This window comes from Condylostylus longicornis, unplaced genomic scaffold, assembly GCF_029603195.1.
Source record: "Condylostylus longicornis isolate FDR11 unplaced genomic scaffold, ASM2960319v2 ptg000004l, whole genome shotgun sequence".
Taxonomy (NCBI): domain Eukaryota; kingdom Metazoa; phylum Arthropoda; class Insecta; order Diptera; family Dolichopodidae; genus Condylostylus; species Condylostylus longicornis.
Window position 1 is genome coordinate 5,836,692 of NW_026577973.1, and position 14,371 is coordinate 5,851,062.

The 14,371-nt window shown below is 23.7% G+C and overlaps 1 protein-coding gene across 2 annotated transcripts in view; it reads right to left on the reverse strand.

Moving 5' to 3' along the window:
* LOC129610831 (complexin) overlaps positions 1–13,673 on the reverse strand; it is a 76,818-nt gene extending 63,145 nt beyond the window's left edge. For both annotated transcript variants that reach the window (XM_055523591.1, XM_055523587.1), the window contains exon 1: positions 13,488–13,673. In XM_055523591.1, the coding sequence (XP_055379566.1) occupies positions 13,488–13,673 (186 nt within the window). The remainder of the gene's footprint in view (positions 1–13,487) is intronic.
* Between the last annotated feature and the right edge of the window lie 698 nt (positions 13,674–14,371).

The window sequence follows — 14,371 nt, forward strand, 5'->3', positions numbered from 1 at the left end:
CATATAAATATTTGAAATTTATTAGCATACTTTTAGGGATGCAAATTTGTTTTCAATGTAATGAACGATAATATTTCCAATATAACTACGTATAAATGCATTTTATTCATAAAAGTAAAGGGAAAAAAGATCATATAAAATAAAGCATCAAAAGAGTAATTGAAGAAAATAGGAATTTTCATTTTATACATATAAAAAGGCTTCAATTGATTCAATTATTTAAATATGTTTTAAGGCACTTTTGTGTTCTCCTTGTATTACACATTCTTTTTTTTTTCTTTTTTGTTTTCTTTGATTTTCAAACTGTTCAAATTTCTAATCAACACTTTTAGCATACTCGTATTCTCTTTTAAATAGTTCGCTTAATTTTTTCCCCCTCAAAAAATATATGTTATTCGTTATTATTGCTTTGTTGATTATTTTATGCTGCAAGAAATATTTATTAAGTTTCTTGAAAATTATATTTGTAAAGGCTTACAAGTAAGTAAACTGCGTATCCTTATATTTTAATTAGTTGCAAAATGCTCGACATTTTAAAACATGGTTAGAATCTTCCAAACGGAAATATTTCAAACGGAAATTGAAATACTAATATTCTTTTCAATAGCCATACTCGAAAAGAGGAATGATAAATCCCGGGCAAGCAGGTTTTTGGAGAAATTGAAAAAAAAGTGCATAATTTTTATAATGATTGTAAATAATACGAACGAAATCAAGTTGGACTAAACATTGGTCCTTTAAAATTTTGAATGAGAACACAAATAAACAATTTATATAATAAATTTTTTCTAATTCTGTGGTAATCGTGATTCTTTATTTTATTTATTGACGTCTTATTTTATATTTTCAATAAACATTTGGAAAAAGATTTGATGTGGCTTTATGGTAAGGATATACAATTCTCAAATATTACTTTTCTCTTAGAAAATATTTTAAATTTAATTTAGTCAATATTTTCATATACGAGTTGATTAGAAACTAAAGATTTAAAGAATATGGAAATAAAGGGGAAAAATCTCTTTGAGAAAATTAATTAAAATTTATTTAGTTTTTCTCTTTTTTAAAAAATTTAATCTTTTGTTAACATTATATTAATTAAATAAATGTGAACTCATTCACAATATGTATTGCAAATAATAATATTAAATTTTTTTAGAGGATAAAGAAATTTCAATAATAGAGGGAAAAAGAAGATTTAATTTGTATACTATTAAATGTAAATTTTCTTTATACATAAGTACAAATTATATTTATGTGTAATTAAATATACATATTTCAATTATAATAGTACATGAAATTATTTACCCTATTAATATATTTTACACATTATGCTTCTTCCTTTTTATCATTTCTAAGTAATTTAAGAATAAAGGAAAATTAAAAGGAGTAAAAAGAATTAAATCGAATTATAATAATTTGTTTAACATATTTATTTTACTATAAAACATTTATATATGAATATCATAATGGAAGCATGTAAGAAAAAATGTATATGAAAATTTAAAACAGAAACAAAAAATAATGAAGAACTCATAAAGTGATAATTATCCTTTTGTGAGTTTCAAAATAACAACAGTAGCAACAACAATAAATGCCAAAAAAAAGAAAAAAAAAATTATATATATATATACATTTTTTATTTGTTTTTAGTTTTGCTTTCATTTTTCATTCCACCGCAAAGATTCTAATTAAAGTAATTAGGTAAATATGTCATGAAAATTATGCATGTAAGATGGTCTTGTCTTTACCGTGTTATGTTTGATCTACAAAGTGTTACAAGTCGCATGTTGTATAAAAATTTGTAGCAAAGATTTTTTGGAACGAACTTAAATTTTAAAAAATTCTCAAAATCCAATAATTTTATGTTGAAAAATCGAAAAAATACTTGAGAATAATAGAAATAAGCAAATGTTAAATGAGAGATTCTTAGAATGTTTGGTAGTGTATGGGAGATGTTTCGATATATGTAAGTAAAGTATAAATTTACTAAATGCATTAATAATATGACAACAAAATAGCTCTATAAAAACAATTAAAAGGAATTTCTGGAAAAACTGTTTATATTTTCCTGAAAAATTTCGATTTTCACAAAAAATATCTCAAAATATTTTTGCGATTTGAAGACAAAGAATTATTGCTACACTTTAGGTTGTAAATTTTTTCTCTAACGTTTTAAAGATTCATATGAAATTTGTTTGTAAAACTTGTTCATATAATTATTGTCTGCGAGAATAAAATCTGCGTAAATTTTCCATTCAATAGTCAACTAGTCTACTACAATGATAGAATTTTTATACGAATTTCAAGGAACGCAGGATATTTAATTTTGATACACCTTGAAAATTATCAAAAAATGTTTATATACAGACTCTAACACAAGAAAAAAATGCGTGTTTATGTTAATTTTTCACAACAAGATGGTTTCAAGAGCTCTTTATATGGTTAAGTACAAGTAACTTTTGTATAATAACTAATAATGTTACTGTATATTAAACCGACTAAAAAAAAAGGAAAAGAAATTTTACCTTTATGTTAATGCTTAATATATTATTAAAAGAACTTTTGGCTTTTGGGAATTTTAAGCGAAAAAGTTTAAATATATATGTAAAATGCATAAAAAGAAAAATATTTTGTAAAATATACTAAACAAGGATAAAAGTATCTGTAGTTTAAAAACAAAAATTGTAATTACATACGTCCTATATTCATGTGCAGCTAAGTGTGATGCTTTCTTTTTGATGAAATATTAATTAAATATTTTTTTCATAGGTTTTTTTTTTTACTTTTTGCTCTGAAACTCGTTGTATATTCGCAACTTTTGTGTGTAAAATATTAATGAAAAAATAGTCCATTCATTATCAAATGTTGCCAGTTACATAACAAAATTTTTCTTTGTAAAGAAATGTGGAAATTAAAAAAAAAATGTGTTAAAATTTCTTTGAGCTTTATTTGTTTTTCTTATCTACAACTCTATTAAAAATGCATATTTAATATTTCATACAGCTTTCAATATGTTCATTGAGTAGATATTTATCCTTTTCTTCATGGTGGTTCGGTTGTTTGTCAGTTTTCAATGAACCGACTTCAAAGTAAGCAATATCTTGCTTCGGATTGCGTTTTAAAAGAATTTTTTAAAAATTTTGAAAATCCTGCCCTAATAGTTAAATACTTTTGTTTTTTTTTTTGACAATAAACCTAAATTGGTTGAATAAGCCCGTGATCTTTTACCAACTGCCTGCTAATAATATTCGTAACTAATACGACTGATATTCTTAATCGAATTGGTGTTTCTCATTAATTGCATTATACTTTTTCTCTCAGGCATAAATTTACTATTTTATTCTACTTAAACTTTCTCTTAGCATTCAGGACAAGAAATATTGTAAAACAATTACTTTTTATAAGTTATCAAATAGCTGTCAAAATTGTAACAAATTAAAAAAAAATAAGTTTCAAACTGGTAGGATTGTAAATGTTGAAGAAATTTGAATAAGAATTTAAATTGGCTTAATTTTTTGTATCAAAAGTGATGGTGTAAATCTGTTTTAAAAATTGGGAAAAAAACAAGAATTGTTGTTGAAATTTTTTAATATGATATGGTAAGTCTTTAGATCTAATTAAAATCATGTGTAAATATGAAAGTACACAAATATTTGTCTCTGTGTATTTGCAAAATACTTGTTTTTCTAAATCGGTTGCGTGTGTATACACTTTTATAGTATATATACCTAATATGTCAATTAGTCTAATGGGAGCATATCTTTAGATTCTTATTACAATTTTATGTTCACTGACATACGCTAAATGTATAAGATATTTTTATACTTTCATATTATATTTATGTAATTACATATCTCAGATATAGAGTGTACACGTAATAATATACAAGTACTTGAATACTGAAAATACATACTTCGGAAATATTAGTTTATCTATATTGAAAATAAATATAAAAAAAAAGAAGAAAAAATGTTATGTGACCGTAACATGTTCAATCGCAATTCATTTTTTCTAAATTGAATTTGTGATTTAAAATCGGTAAGAAAATTCTAAAACATCCGGTTTTAGTTAATGCAAGGGTTGTAAAAAATAGAAACATTAATTTTGCTTGTTACACGTATATGAGAATTTATAAGTTATTTCATGACGATTTATCATACCGGGTTTTCACATCCATTTTAAAACAACAAAAACAAACTTAAAAATTTGGAGAAAATTGGAGTATGAATCTTCTTTGACTTCAATTTTGAATTTCAGTAATAAAATGAGTTTGAAAGCTATTCACTCTCTAAAGCTATTTAGACTAAAAGCTAACATCCAAATTACATAAAATACTAAAACATTAAATTCTGAAAACATAAAACCTTGGTCTCAATTTGACAATTTGGTCTCCTCTTCAAAAAAATTTACTTTAGTTTTATAGTTTTATCTTGCCTTTTTTCTGTTATGCTTTTTATATTTCTTACTTTTAACATATTATTTGCTTATATGTATATAGAAAGTTCATGTCATTCATACTTTCATATACATAATATCTAAATATTTGAAAATCTCATTTTTTTCAAAGTAACTATAAGTTATGTATATAATATTATGCATGTATTGGTTTTAGTTATTTTCATAAAATTCTTATATAAAATATAAAGTAAATTCCTTTTAAACGAAGTGGATAATATTGTCGTAAATGTAAGTACATACATGTAAGGAGTGAGTGATATTAATTTCTGGCATTATGACAAATATTTTCTCTTACACTCAAGATGAAACGATTATTCTGTTATAAGAGTCATAACTTAAAAAAAATTTCTTATTTATAGTTTTTATAAAAATAAAAATTTTTAAAAGGATAATAGTTTGGGGTAATCTATCATTCTTTTAATATAAATTATACAATACATGTGAAACCAGTACGTATACGTACTAAGGCAATATAACATAAATTTTGTCAGATTGAGACTGTTTTTATGCAGAAGAGTCACATAATTTTCATACAGTTTATTTGATTATAACGGCTGGCCGTAAAGCTTTTCTGATTCCATTGCCTGGAATAACAAGAAGAGCGGACTTTCCGATTTAAAATTGATGCAAAATAGCGAAAATGCAAAATCACAATATTTTTCTTAACAAAATACATTGTCAAATTAGTTAGCGTTTCATTAGATAAAGATTATCGGTTTTAGATGTACTTCAACGTTAAATTACAATTCTGTTGTGTCGTAAGCAGCATATGTTAATAGAAGAATTAAGTTTTACTTTATAATTGAATCAACTACATAAATACAAGTACTTTAAGCTGTCGTACGTAAAATACTGACACTAGGCTGAAATTAATATGGAATTCTAAAAATGCCAGCCTCAATATCGCAGGTTTTCGGTATATTTAATGGATTTACAAAATTATGTTGTTTTGAAATGGTTTTGTTATAGTAATATGCTTTTTCCCTTAATTGTTTGTTGTATATCCTTGTCCTCTTTCAACTATAAAATATTTTTCTTACCGTTTTATATATATCAGAGATTACAGAGATGATTATACTGCAATATCATTACGTACTAGTTTTATAATGGAAATTTTATGTAAATCTAAATATAGATTAAAATGCACACAATGCAGAGATGAAGAGTTAAAAAGATGAAGGATTTATTGAATTTATGAAAATTTGAAATAGATATTAAATTTTGGGTTTTAGTTTTTCCCATATAAATTATGTATGTATGCACGTATGTACATTTTCATATAGAGTGCTAAGTTAAAAAAAATTTTTTTATTATTAAATTAAAATTTTTGGAATTCTAATAAGTAAATCAAGATTTATGAGCACAAGTTTTAAAATATGAATTTTTTTTTTTAAAAAGATTTTGTATTTTTAAAATTTATTACATGAATACTGGTGTTTTTAATATGACAAGAAAATATTGGTACCAGTTTTTAAAATGTTTAAATTTTATAATTCAAATCTATATTTTTGAATAAATTTAAATGAATAAAATAAAGCAAAAAATGAATTGGAACATACTGGACAATTCAAACTATAACAAATAAAATCCTTGAATAAAAACGAATTACACCGAAATGGGTGTGTCACGCGAGTTTTGAAAGCCCATTAGTTAAGTTGAACGTTCCAGGCTCAGAAAAGTTGTGTAATTTTAAAATTAAGTTACGAATATGTTCAAAATTAAAATGAGAAGGTACTTTTACATTTCCTATTTCTGTAAATTCTATTATATGTAATGTTACCACGTAATTTCACACGTAATTGCCTTGACTGATACCTTCATTTCCAATAATCAAGATAATAGAAAGTTGATTGGAAAAAAGTTATTTAATCCTAACAAACTAGATATTTATTAGATATTTCATCATATTTGACTTAAGGAAGCCTGTTTTAATAAAGTTAAATGTTTAAGTATTCTGTTTAAAATTGCAGGTGAAAAACAAAAACGTATATTTAAATAATTTGGGAAGATGATATCACACTTTCATAGTAAATATTTTTTTACAAACCAGGTGCGGTAAAGAAAAAATTAACATGACCTTGTTTAATTTAACATTAAGATAAGAAAAATTGTATTGTGTTTGAACAAGGATACTAAATAAATATTTTTTTTTTCTTTTTTGAAAATTTGTGAAATTTGTCTTCGAAATTATTATTATGATAATCTTCCCATCTCAAATTCATTCTCTATTAAATTTTATTATACTAAAATATCTAAAGTAATTTATCAGTCATAGCATAGAATGGAAATGAAAATCCATTTTTCTTTTTCTGTTCTCTTTTAACTTATTTGCATATTTTTAAAATTAATTCTGGAAAAAAAAATTATTTTTTATCTTCTCTCTTTTTTTTTTGTTTTCCAAAAAATTAACCAAAATATTTTAAAATGAAGAACATAACCTTATCTGTAACATCAATAAAGAAGATATTTTTTGTGTTCAGTGTGCTGGTGTTCATTCTACCGTTCCCGTTCCCTCGTTTAGTTTAACAGTTTTTTTTTTTATTTTTTACAACTTAACAATTCAGCTTTTATATTCTCGGGAAACTTCCAGTTTTAGTCCTTCATGAATTTAAATTTTAAATTGAAAATAGTTTCGTTATTTTCCTTATTTTTGTCCTAAAAAGGACATTTCATTTATAATAGTAATAATAATAAGAAAAATGAAGTAAAATTAAAGTCAAAAATAAAATTATAGTGGGAGTAAAATACTAAAATTTATCACTTTGATAACTTATATACTTCTAAAAGTGCAAATATAACACGTACAATAATATAGTAAATCCTTATCATTAGGCTAAAAGGTTAATTTCCATAAATACGACATCAGCACTAATCTTAAGGTTAAACTATCATTTAGGGCTTAGTTACTTTTTTTTTTTACATTTATTTCATTGTTATTGTCGTTATTCTCTTTTTATATTTTCTAAATTTAATCAAAAATGTAAGCAAATATACGAGCACCTATGTATATATTTTTATGTAGAATAAATATACTTTTGTAGTATTTCTTAAAAAGATTTTAGTTAATTTGATTTATCACATCAAATTATCCTTTTCTAAATAAATACAAAAATATATGTATCTGCGTATATCTATTTTTGTCTTAATGTACATCCAGGGTGAACCAATATCATTAAGTTAAATCTTCCCATTTTCAGTACTTTTGGAATATCGAAATCCCTGAACTTTAACCATGAGTGTAATGGCTTATAAACTGAATGAAATAGGAATGCTTTAAAGAATTATAATGTAGAAGAGTAATTCTACATTATAATTTCAAGGAAAATTTACAATTTTCGTTTCAATACCCTTAATAGTAAATAAAATTTTGATTCAAAATTAAATAATGAATTTAATCATCCAAGAAATACATATATGAAGTACATATTACATATATGTATAAAACAATTTTGTTTTTCTATAATATTTTTTCACCGAGTCGCTATTTTTTCATTCATAAATTTGGTAATTACATTTTGCTCATTACTTTTAGTGGACATCTTGTAAATTTTTCATGTATGTATTTACTTTTAAAATAAATAAAATTATAGTGAAAATGTATTTACAAATAAATATATACATATATATTTTATATATATTATATATATGTGTGTATATACAATTTATTTACATGCTTAATCTAGTAGATTTTCAAAATATCTACAATTTAAGGTGAATTTAAAGTGAAAAATCTTCCAAATATCAAAGTTAAGTATTAATTTTAATCTACTTGGATGAAATGCTAATTATATAAACAATAGTTTAGTTCTTTTTATATTATTTAAATGTAATAAAAGAGTACATAGAAGTGTAGAAAAAGTTTTTATTAAAATATCCTTCTATTATTATTATATATATATATATATATATATATATATATATATATATCTAAAAAGGATTAATTATATCATTGAATTAAGTGGATAATTTTTATGACTTTAAATAAAGATTAAATTTGTTAGATATTGAAAAGTAAGAAAAGAAATAAAAATCATGAATAATAATAAAGAATAAAATGATAAGAGAAAATCAAGGAAAGTAATTTACGAATGCTAATTGTCATCCTTGCCTGATCCTTTATATTTAATTCAATAAAGACTGGACTTTAATGATAATTTAAATTTCCTTCGGTTACGTTTTAATTTTTAAAAATTTCTCACCCTTTTTTTCTGTATTTAGGTTTAATTATTGTAGTTAATTCATGTGAAAAAGTGTCATTAAAGAGAAATGGTAATGAAAAAATGTAAAACAGATTTATTCAAATTTACTTTTGAATCATTTGTAGAAAATTAAATTTCACAATTACAAATTAAATGATAATTATTTCAATAGTTATAAAATTATTTTTAACGAGAAAAAATAGAGTTGACCGTGCCAACTCTCTGCGAGTTATGAAAATCCCATAGCTGTCTCTGTGAAAGACTTTAAGTTGCCATATTACCATATTAGTTTATGCAAAATTTCAGTTCTGTGTATTTTTTGTGTACAAAATTTCAGTACTTTTCAATATTTCCTAATATATGGCCAAAATGCTATTGAAGTTGTATAGCAGGTACTAGAAGCAGCCAAGCTATTTCAACGACTTTTATCAAACACATTGGTCCTACTAATATATTCGCTTGTGTGAAATTTCAATAACAAAGCTTTTGTATAGTTTATAGAGATATAGTCAAATTAATTTTGAAGTTATATGGCAACTACCCGAACTTAGCTAAATTAGTTTTTGAGTTATCGTTAGCACGGATGGACAGACGTATGGGCGGACAAACAAAGCTAAATTGATTCAGAATTTGACGATGATCAAAAACATCGACTTGAGTTTGTATCTCAGACCATTATATTTTCTTAGCGTTTTAAATAAATCAAATTTAGTAAACCATTCGAACGTTCGTTTTGGAATAAAAAGCTATCATTATTGAAATTTGGTAGTTTAAATAGAATTAAATTTTTTATTATTTTTATAAAAAATAAAATGAATTAATGCAAGGTAATTTCATGCAATTTACTAGTAATTTATGATATATTCCCCTTAAAGTATGCAATAATATACATTATTCTTGTTGCCAGTTAAATTGGCATTATTCCTGTTGCTAACGTAAATTGGCATTACTGTATTTACGTAGATGTATTTTTCAATTACTAATGCTAAATTTTTAAATTCTCAACAATTCGAATGCTTTGCAAATCAAATATATTTAGTATTTTACTATGAAACAAGCTGGTAGAAAGTATTGTGTTTTTGTTGTTCGGGAATTTTTAGATTTAGAATATTAATATCCTAAGAAAGGGAATAAAATTTTGTGTACAAATTTCAAGAAAACTTAAAAAAATTGCATGGTTAGAGAAACTATGACTTCGTATTATCAATTACTTAAGTTTTGGTTGAAAATATTTCAAATTTATGTTTAAATCGGGTTTGTTTAACTAAGGTAAAAAATATTCAGACTTTATTGATTAAAATTTTTTTGATTAATTAAAGTATTAAATTTCAGAAGTCATAAATTATTTCCCAAGAAATATTTTCAAAAAAAAAATTTAAAATTTGTTTTAAGAATTAAAATATTTTTTTTTTAATTTAACAATATTAAATGGTAAATGAAGGTTATGTAATGAATATTAATATTTTATAGAATGACAATTCCATTTTCTATAATGAATAGATGATAAATCTTTCTCTCTATACACATATTTCATGTATATAACATTTTTAATCCTTTTATTCAAATATTCGGTATTCTTTTGTCCCTCTTTCCGGATTAATGAAAATCACACCTTTTGTCACACCTTATTATTATTGTTATTATTAATACAGATTCATATTCAAATCATTTTCAAAATAACAACTTCAATATAATATTGTACAAGGATATCACTCTTGATTATTGTCCTTTCTTCCTTGCTTCCCTCATCTTTTTTAATGTTTTTAGTTTTATATTTTTTTTTTCATTTATTTTCATTATAGTCTTAATAGGTAGGGTCATATGACCCAAATCAAAAAATTTCTATTGCTTTGAATGGTTATAAGCAAAGGAAAAAAAATATAGTAAAATATTCTTGTCGTAAAATGTAAGGAGAAAAAAAAGGTAATGGAGATTTTACTTTTGTATGCCAAAATTTCCGAAACTCACCATTTTCAGTATTTTATTTCTGTCCAATATAAGAAATGAAAGGAAATTCTTTGAGATAAAAGTACAGTATTGTCAAAATTTAATTCTATTGAACATAAAATTATACTGAAAACTGGTTCATTACAATATGAAAGAGATCGATCACTTCCGAGATTTCCTAAAATCTAATTACTAATTAATTTTAATTGAATACTTTTTTATGGCACAAACTTTACTTATTTGTTTGCATTTTATTTTGTACGTGATTTGAAATAATATTGTAGTTTTGAAATTATATTTAGAGGTTTTACGATATACAATGACTGTCCTTTTCTTATTATGCCATCGTACATTGGAAATAAAAAATTTTACTTTAACGTATAAAAATTTTTCCGGAAAATTCAAAAATTGTGAGTTTAAATTAAAATATCCTGACATTTGGATAGATTGTAAAAATATTTCTAATACCGTGTACATATTTTATTGTTTTATGTGTATTAAAATTCATAAAGAAAATTTGAAGAAGAAAACAAAAGTAAAAAATATGCTTTCAGAAAATGACAGTTAAAAAATGATGTTAAAATTAAAATAATAATATTACGTGAAAAAGTATAAAGGTGGGTCCAAATTATTACACATGCGAGAAAATTTAAAGTGTAAGTAAATGCCTTATAAATAAAAGGAAAAATTTAGTTGCCAGTTTTATTTTAACAAAATTTAGTCAGAAAATTTACATAATGTTTATACATAATTTAGATTATATTACAACATTTACACGCGGTTATACGAAGAAAATTATTGAGTAAAATTTTTAGGATCAAAATATATAAAAGTTAAAAAAAATTAAGTTTGTTTTTCCTTTTCATTTTGTTTTAGAGTAAACGTATAAATGTAAAAAAATGAAACTCAAGTGAAAAGCTGACGTAGACCCAAAAGTATAAAATGTTATTAGGATAAATGGATTTGATAAGAGAAAACTAACGGTACTAACAATTTTATGAGAATAAAAGAAATGAAAGTAAAAAACTACTGAAGAATAGTTTAACGCAAAGTCGATAAAAAGTGATTAAGAAGAAGGGAGAGAAAAAAAAAATAAGTGTTTACATTAAGGTTAAACTCATTTTAAAATGAAGTTTTTTTTAATCTTGGTTTTTTTTAATATAGCTGTACTAAAATATTCATTGTAATCTAAAGTAATATTAGAGTTTTGAACATTTAAAAAATTTCCAATTAAAATTTTATATTATCCGTTTTTCAAAGAAGATTGGTTTTAAGCCGAATTGTTATTAAGATTTAAGTAGAAATCGTTAGAATTTTTTCGGTGTTTTATATATATTTTATAGAATTTTTTACAAGAAAAGAAAAAAATTTAATTTTTTTTTTGTATTTCAAGTAAATAAGGTCAAACAAATATTATTTTCATTTAATTATTACGTATAAAGAGATTGCTTGCCTGAAAATTTTTATATTCCTGACGATTTAGGCTGTTGTAATTGACGATTAGGCTGTTGTATTTCATAAAATTCAATCTTATTCTAACAGTTTGATTTTTAAAAATTAGCACACTATATTTTGTAATTTTAATGAAGGTTAAAATGCAAAACTAAATGACTTCTTACAAAAATCTTAGTAAATGGTTTTTATTCTCAATATTTTTTTTTCAGTATTCAAATAAAATTTTTGGGGTTTTAGAATACAGAATTTTTTCTATTACGTTTACTCCCACATATTCTTTGCAATTGTAAAAATTTTTATTAAATTTATAAAATTGATATTTTTTTGTAGGAATCTAAAGGTTAAAATTGTATATGCATATGATTATTCTTTTTATTTTGTTTAAGATCGTATTGAATTCGAAAATTGTTTTGTTTTAGAATTTAATCCCATAGTAATGTTTTTTGATTGTAATAATATAGAAATAGTAAAATTACATAAACATAAAACGCGATAAAATATACCTTTTGATTTGGGTAACAAAAAAAACCAAAAAATTGAATGTGATCAGCACATAACCGTTCACATTGTGTATTGCCTACTTTATCGAAATTGTAACTATATATTATATACGTTTTAAAAATTTAAAAATTTCTTTCTAATTTTAAGGGAGCGAGTAAGCCTGACTCTTAGAAGAGTTTCGCTTTGTGCCATTCCAATTCCCTGGAAAGTTTTCCAGTAAGTTTCGGTTATAAATAGAAATCAATTATTAAATTTCAAGAAAATTGATCAGTTAGTTCAGAACTGCAAAAATGTAACTTGAGATACGGGTGTGTAAATATAGACAGACAAATCGACTGACCGACATCTCTCTAAAAATAGTTTATTCAGATCTCCCTACCACGGAAAAGTGTGTTTTCACTGACAACTCGCTAAGTGAAATTTGGTGTGATCACATAACCTATCATGTTCTATGCAACGCGGTTGGTAAAACATAAATTTTTATTAATTTCAAGCAAAAATTTATATTAATTCAAGGATATTTTATTTTCATTATATGCAGAAGTTGTGAATTATAAAGAAAAAAAAACATATTTTTTTCTTATATTAATAAAATTCATGTTCATATTAAAATTAAAATCAAATTACATAAAAGGTTGCATTTTGTATTGTAAATTTTTTGAAATTTGTACTAAATACCCGAATAAATTATAAAGATGTTAATATGCAAATTTTAAGATTTTTTAACAATGAAAAATAATCAGTTAATTGCCTTTTTTTGCCTGTTATTTAACATTAAAATTTTAAATGATATAAAAATAAATTTCGAAAATGTTTTGAAAACGTATTATAGGATTTGACTAAAATAAAAGTTTTTTAACAAAATTTAATAAATATATGTATGTGTTATATGTAATGATGGCATTCATGTAATAAAAAAGCACCTACCTTATCTCGAATTTCTTGTCTCATCTTTTCTCTTTCTTCTTCCATTTTACGATGTTTTTCCTTACGTCGTTCCTCGGCTTCTTTGATAGCCTCCAATCGTTCTCTTTCCTCTTCCTCTGCCTTTTCCTTGGCATCAGCATCATCGCCGTCTCCATCGCCACCCACTGCGCCTGTAATAAAAAACATGTTAATTAAGATTTAAAAAAATGCATAGTTTTATATAAGGTCTTTCAGAAACAGTTATTAGAATGATTTCTCAAAATATATTTAAATATTTTTATTTTTGTATATAGTAGTTTTGTGTAGATTGTGTATTTGCAGTGCAATTTATAGGGTACTCGTAATAATATCAGACACCTTATAGCGAACGATTTTTTAATAATTTAATCCCAAACACTGAGTTATAATTAAATACTAAAATAGAGAGCTTAAACCCAAATATTATAATATATAATAATTATGATATTTGGGTTTAAGTTCTCTTCATACCCTAAGAAATTTTCAAGTAACAAGCTTTTCAAATGAAACATTTAAAGGGCATCTCTTATAAAATTAAAATTTGTTATAAAATTGAACTAATAGCGTATGTTTCTAATAAACTTGGAAAAAAATATCATAAATAATTTTAACTTTTGATTATAAAATTTCTTAGAAGTAATTTTCATTTTATATACGAGAATAATCTTAATTGATTAAGTTCTATTTAAAATTTCTTCTTTATTATTACTTCCTTACAATAACAAATCCTGAATTATTTTGTGAACAAACATGTTATTGCGAATTGCATCACACAAAGTGTACAGTATAATTTCTAAAATTTTGTAACTATAATTAATTAAACACTTATTAGGAAATTGTTATCGAAGGTGTTTAACTTCTAAGAG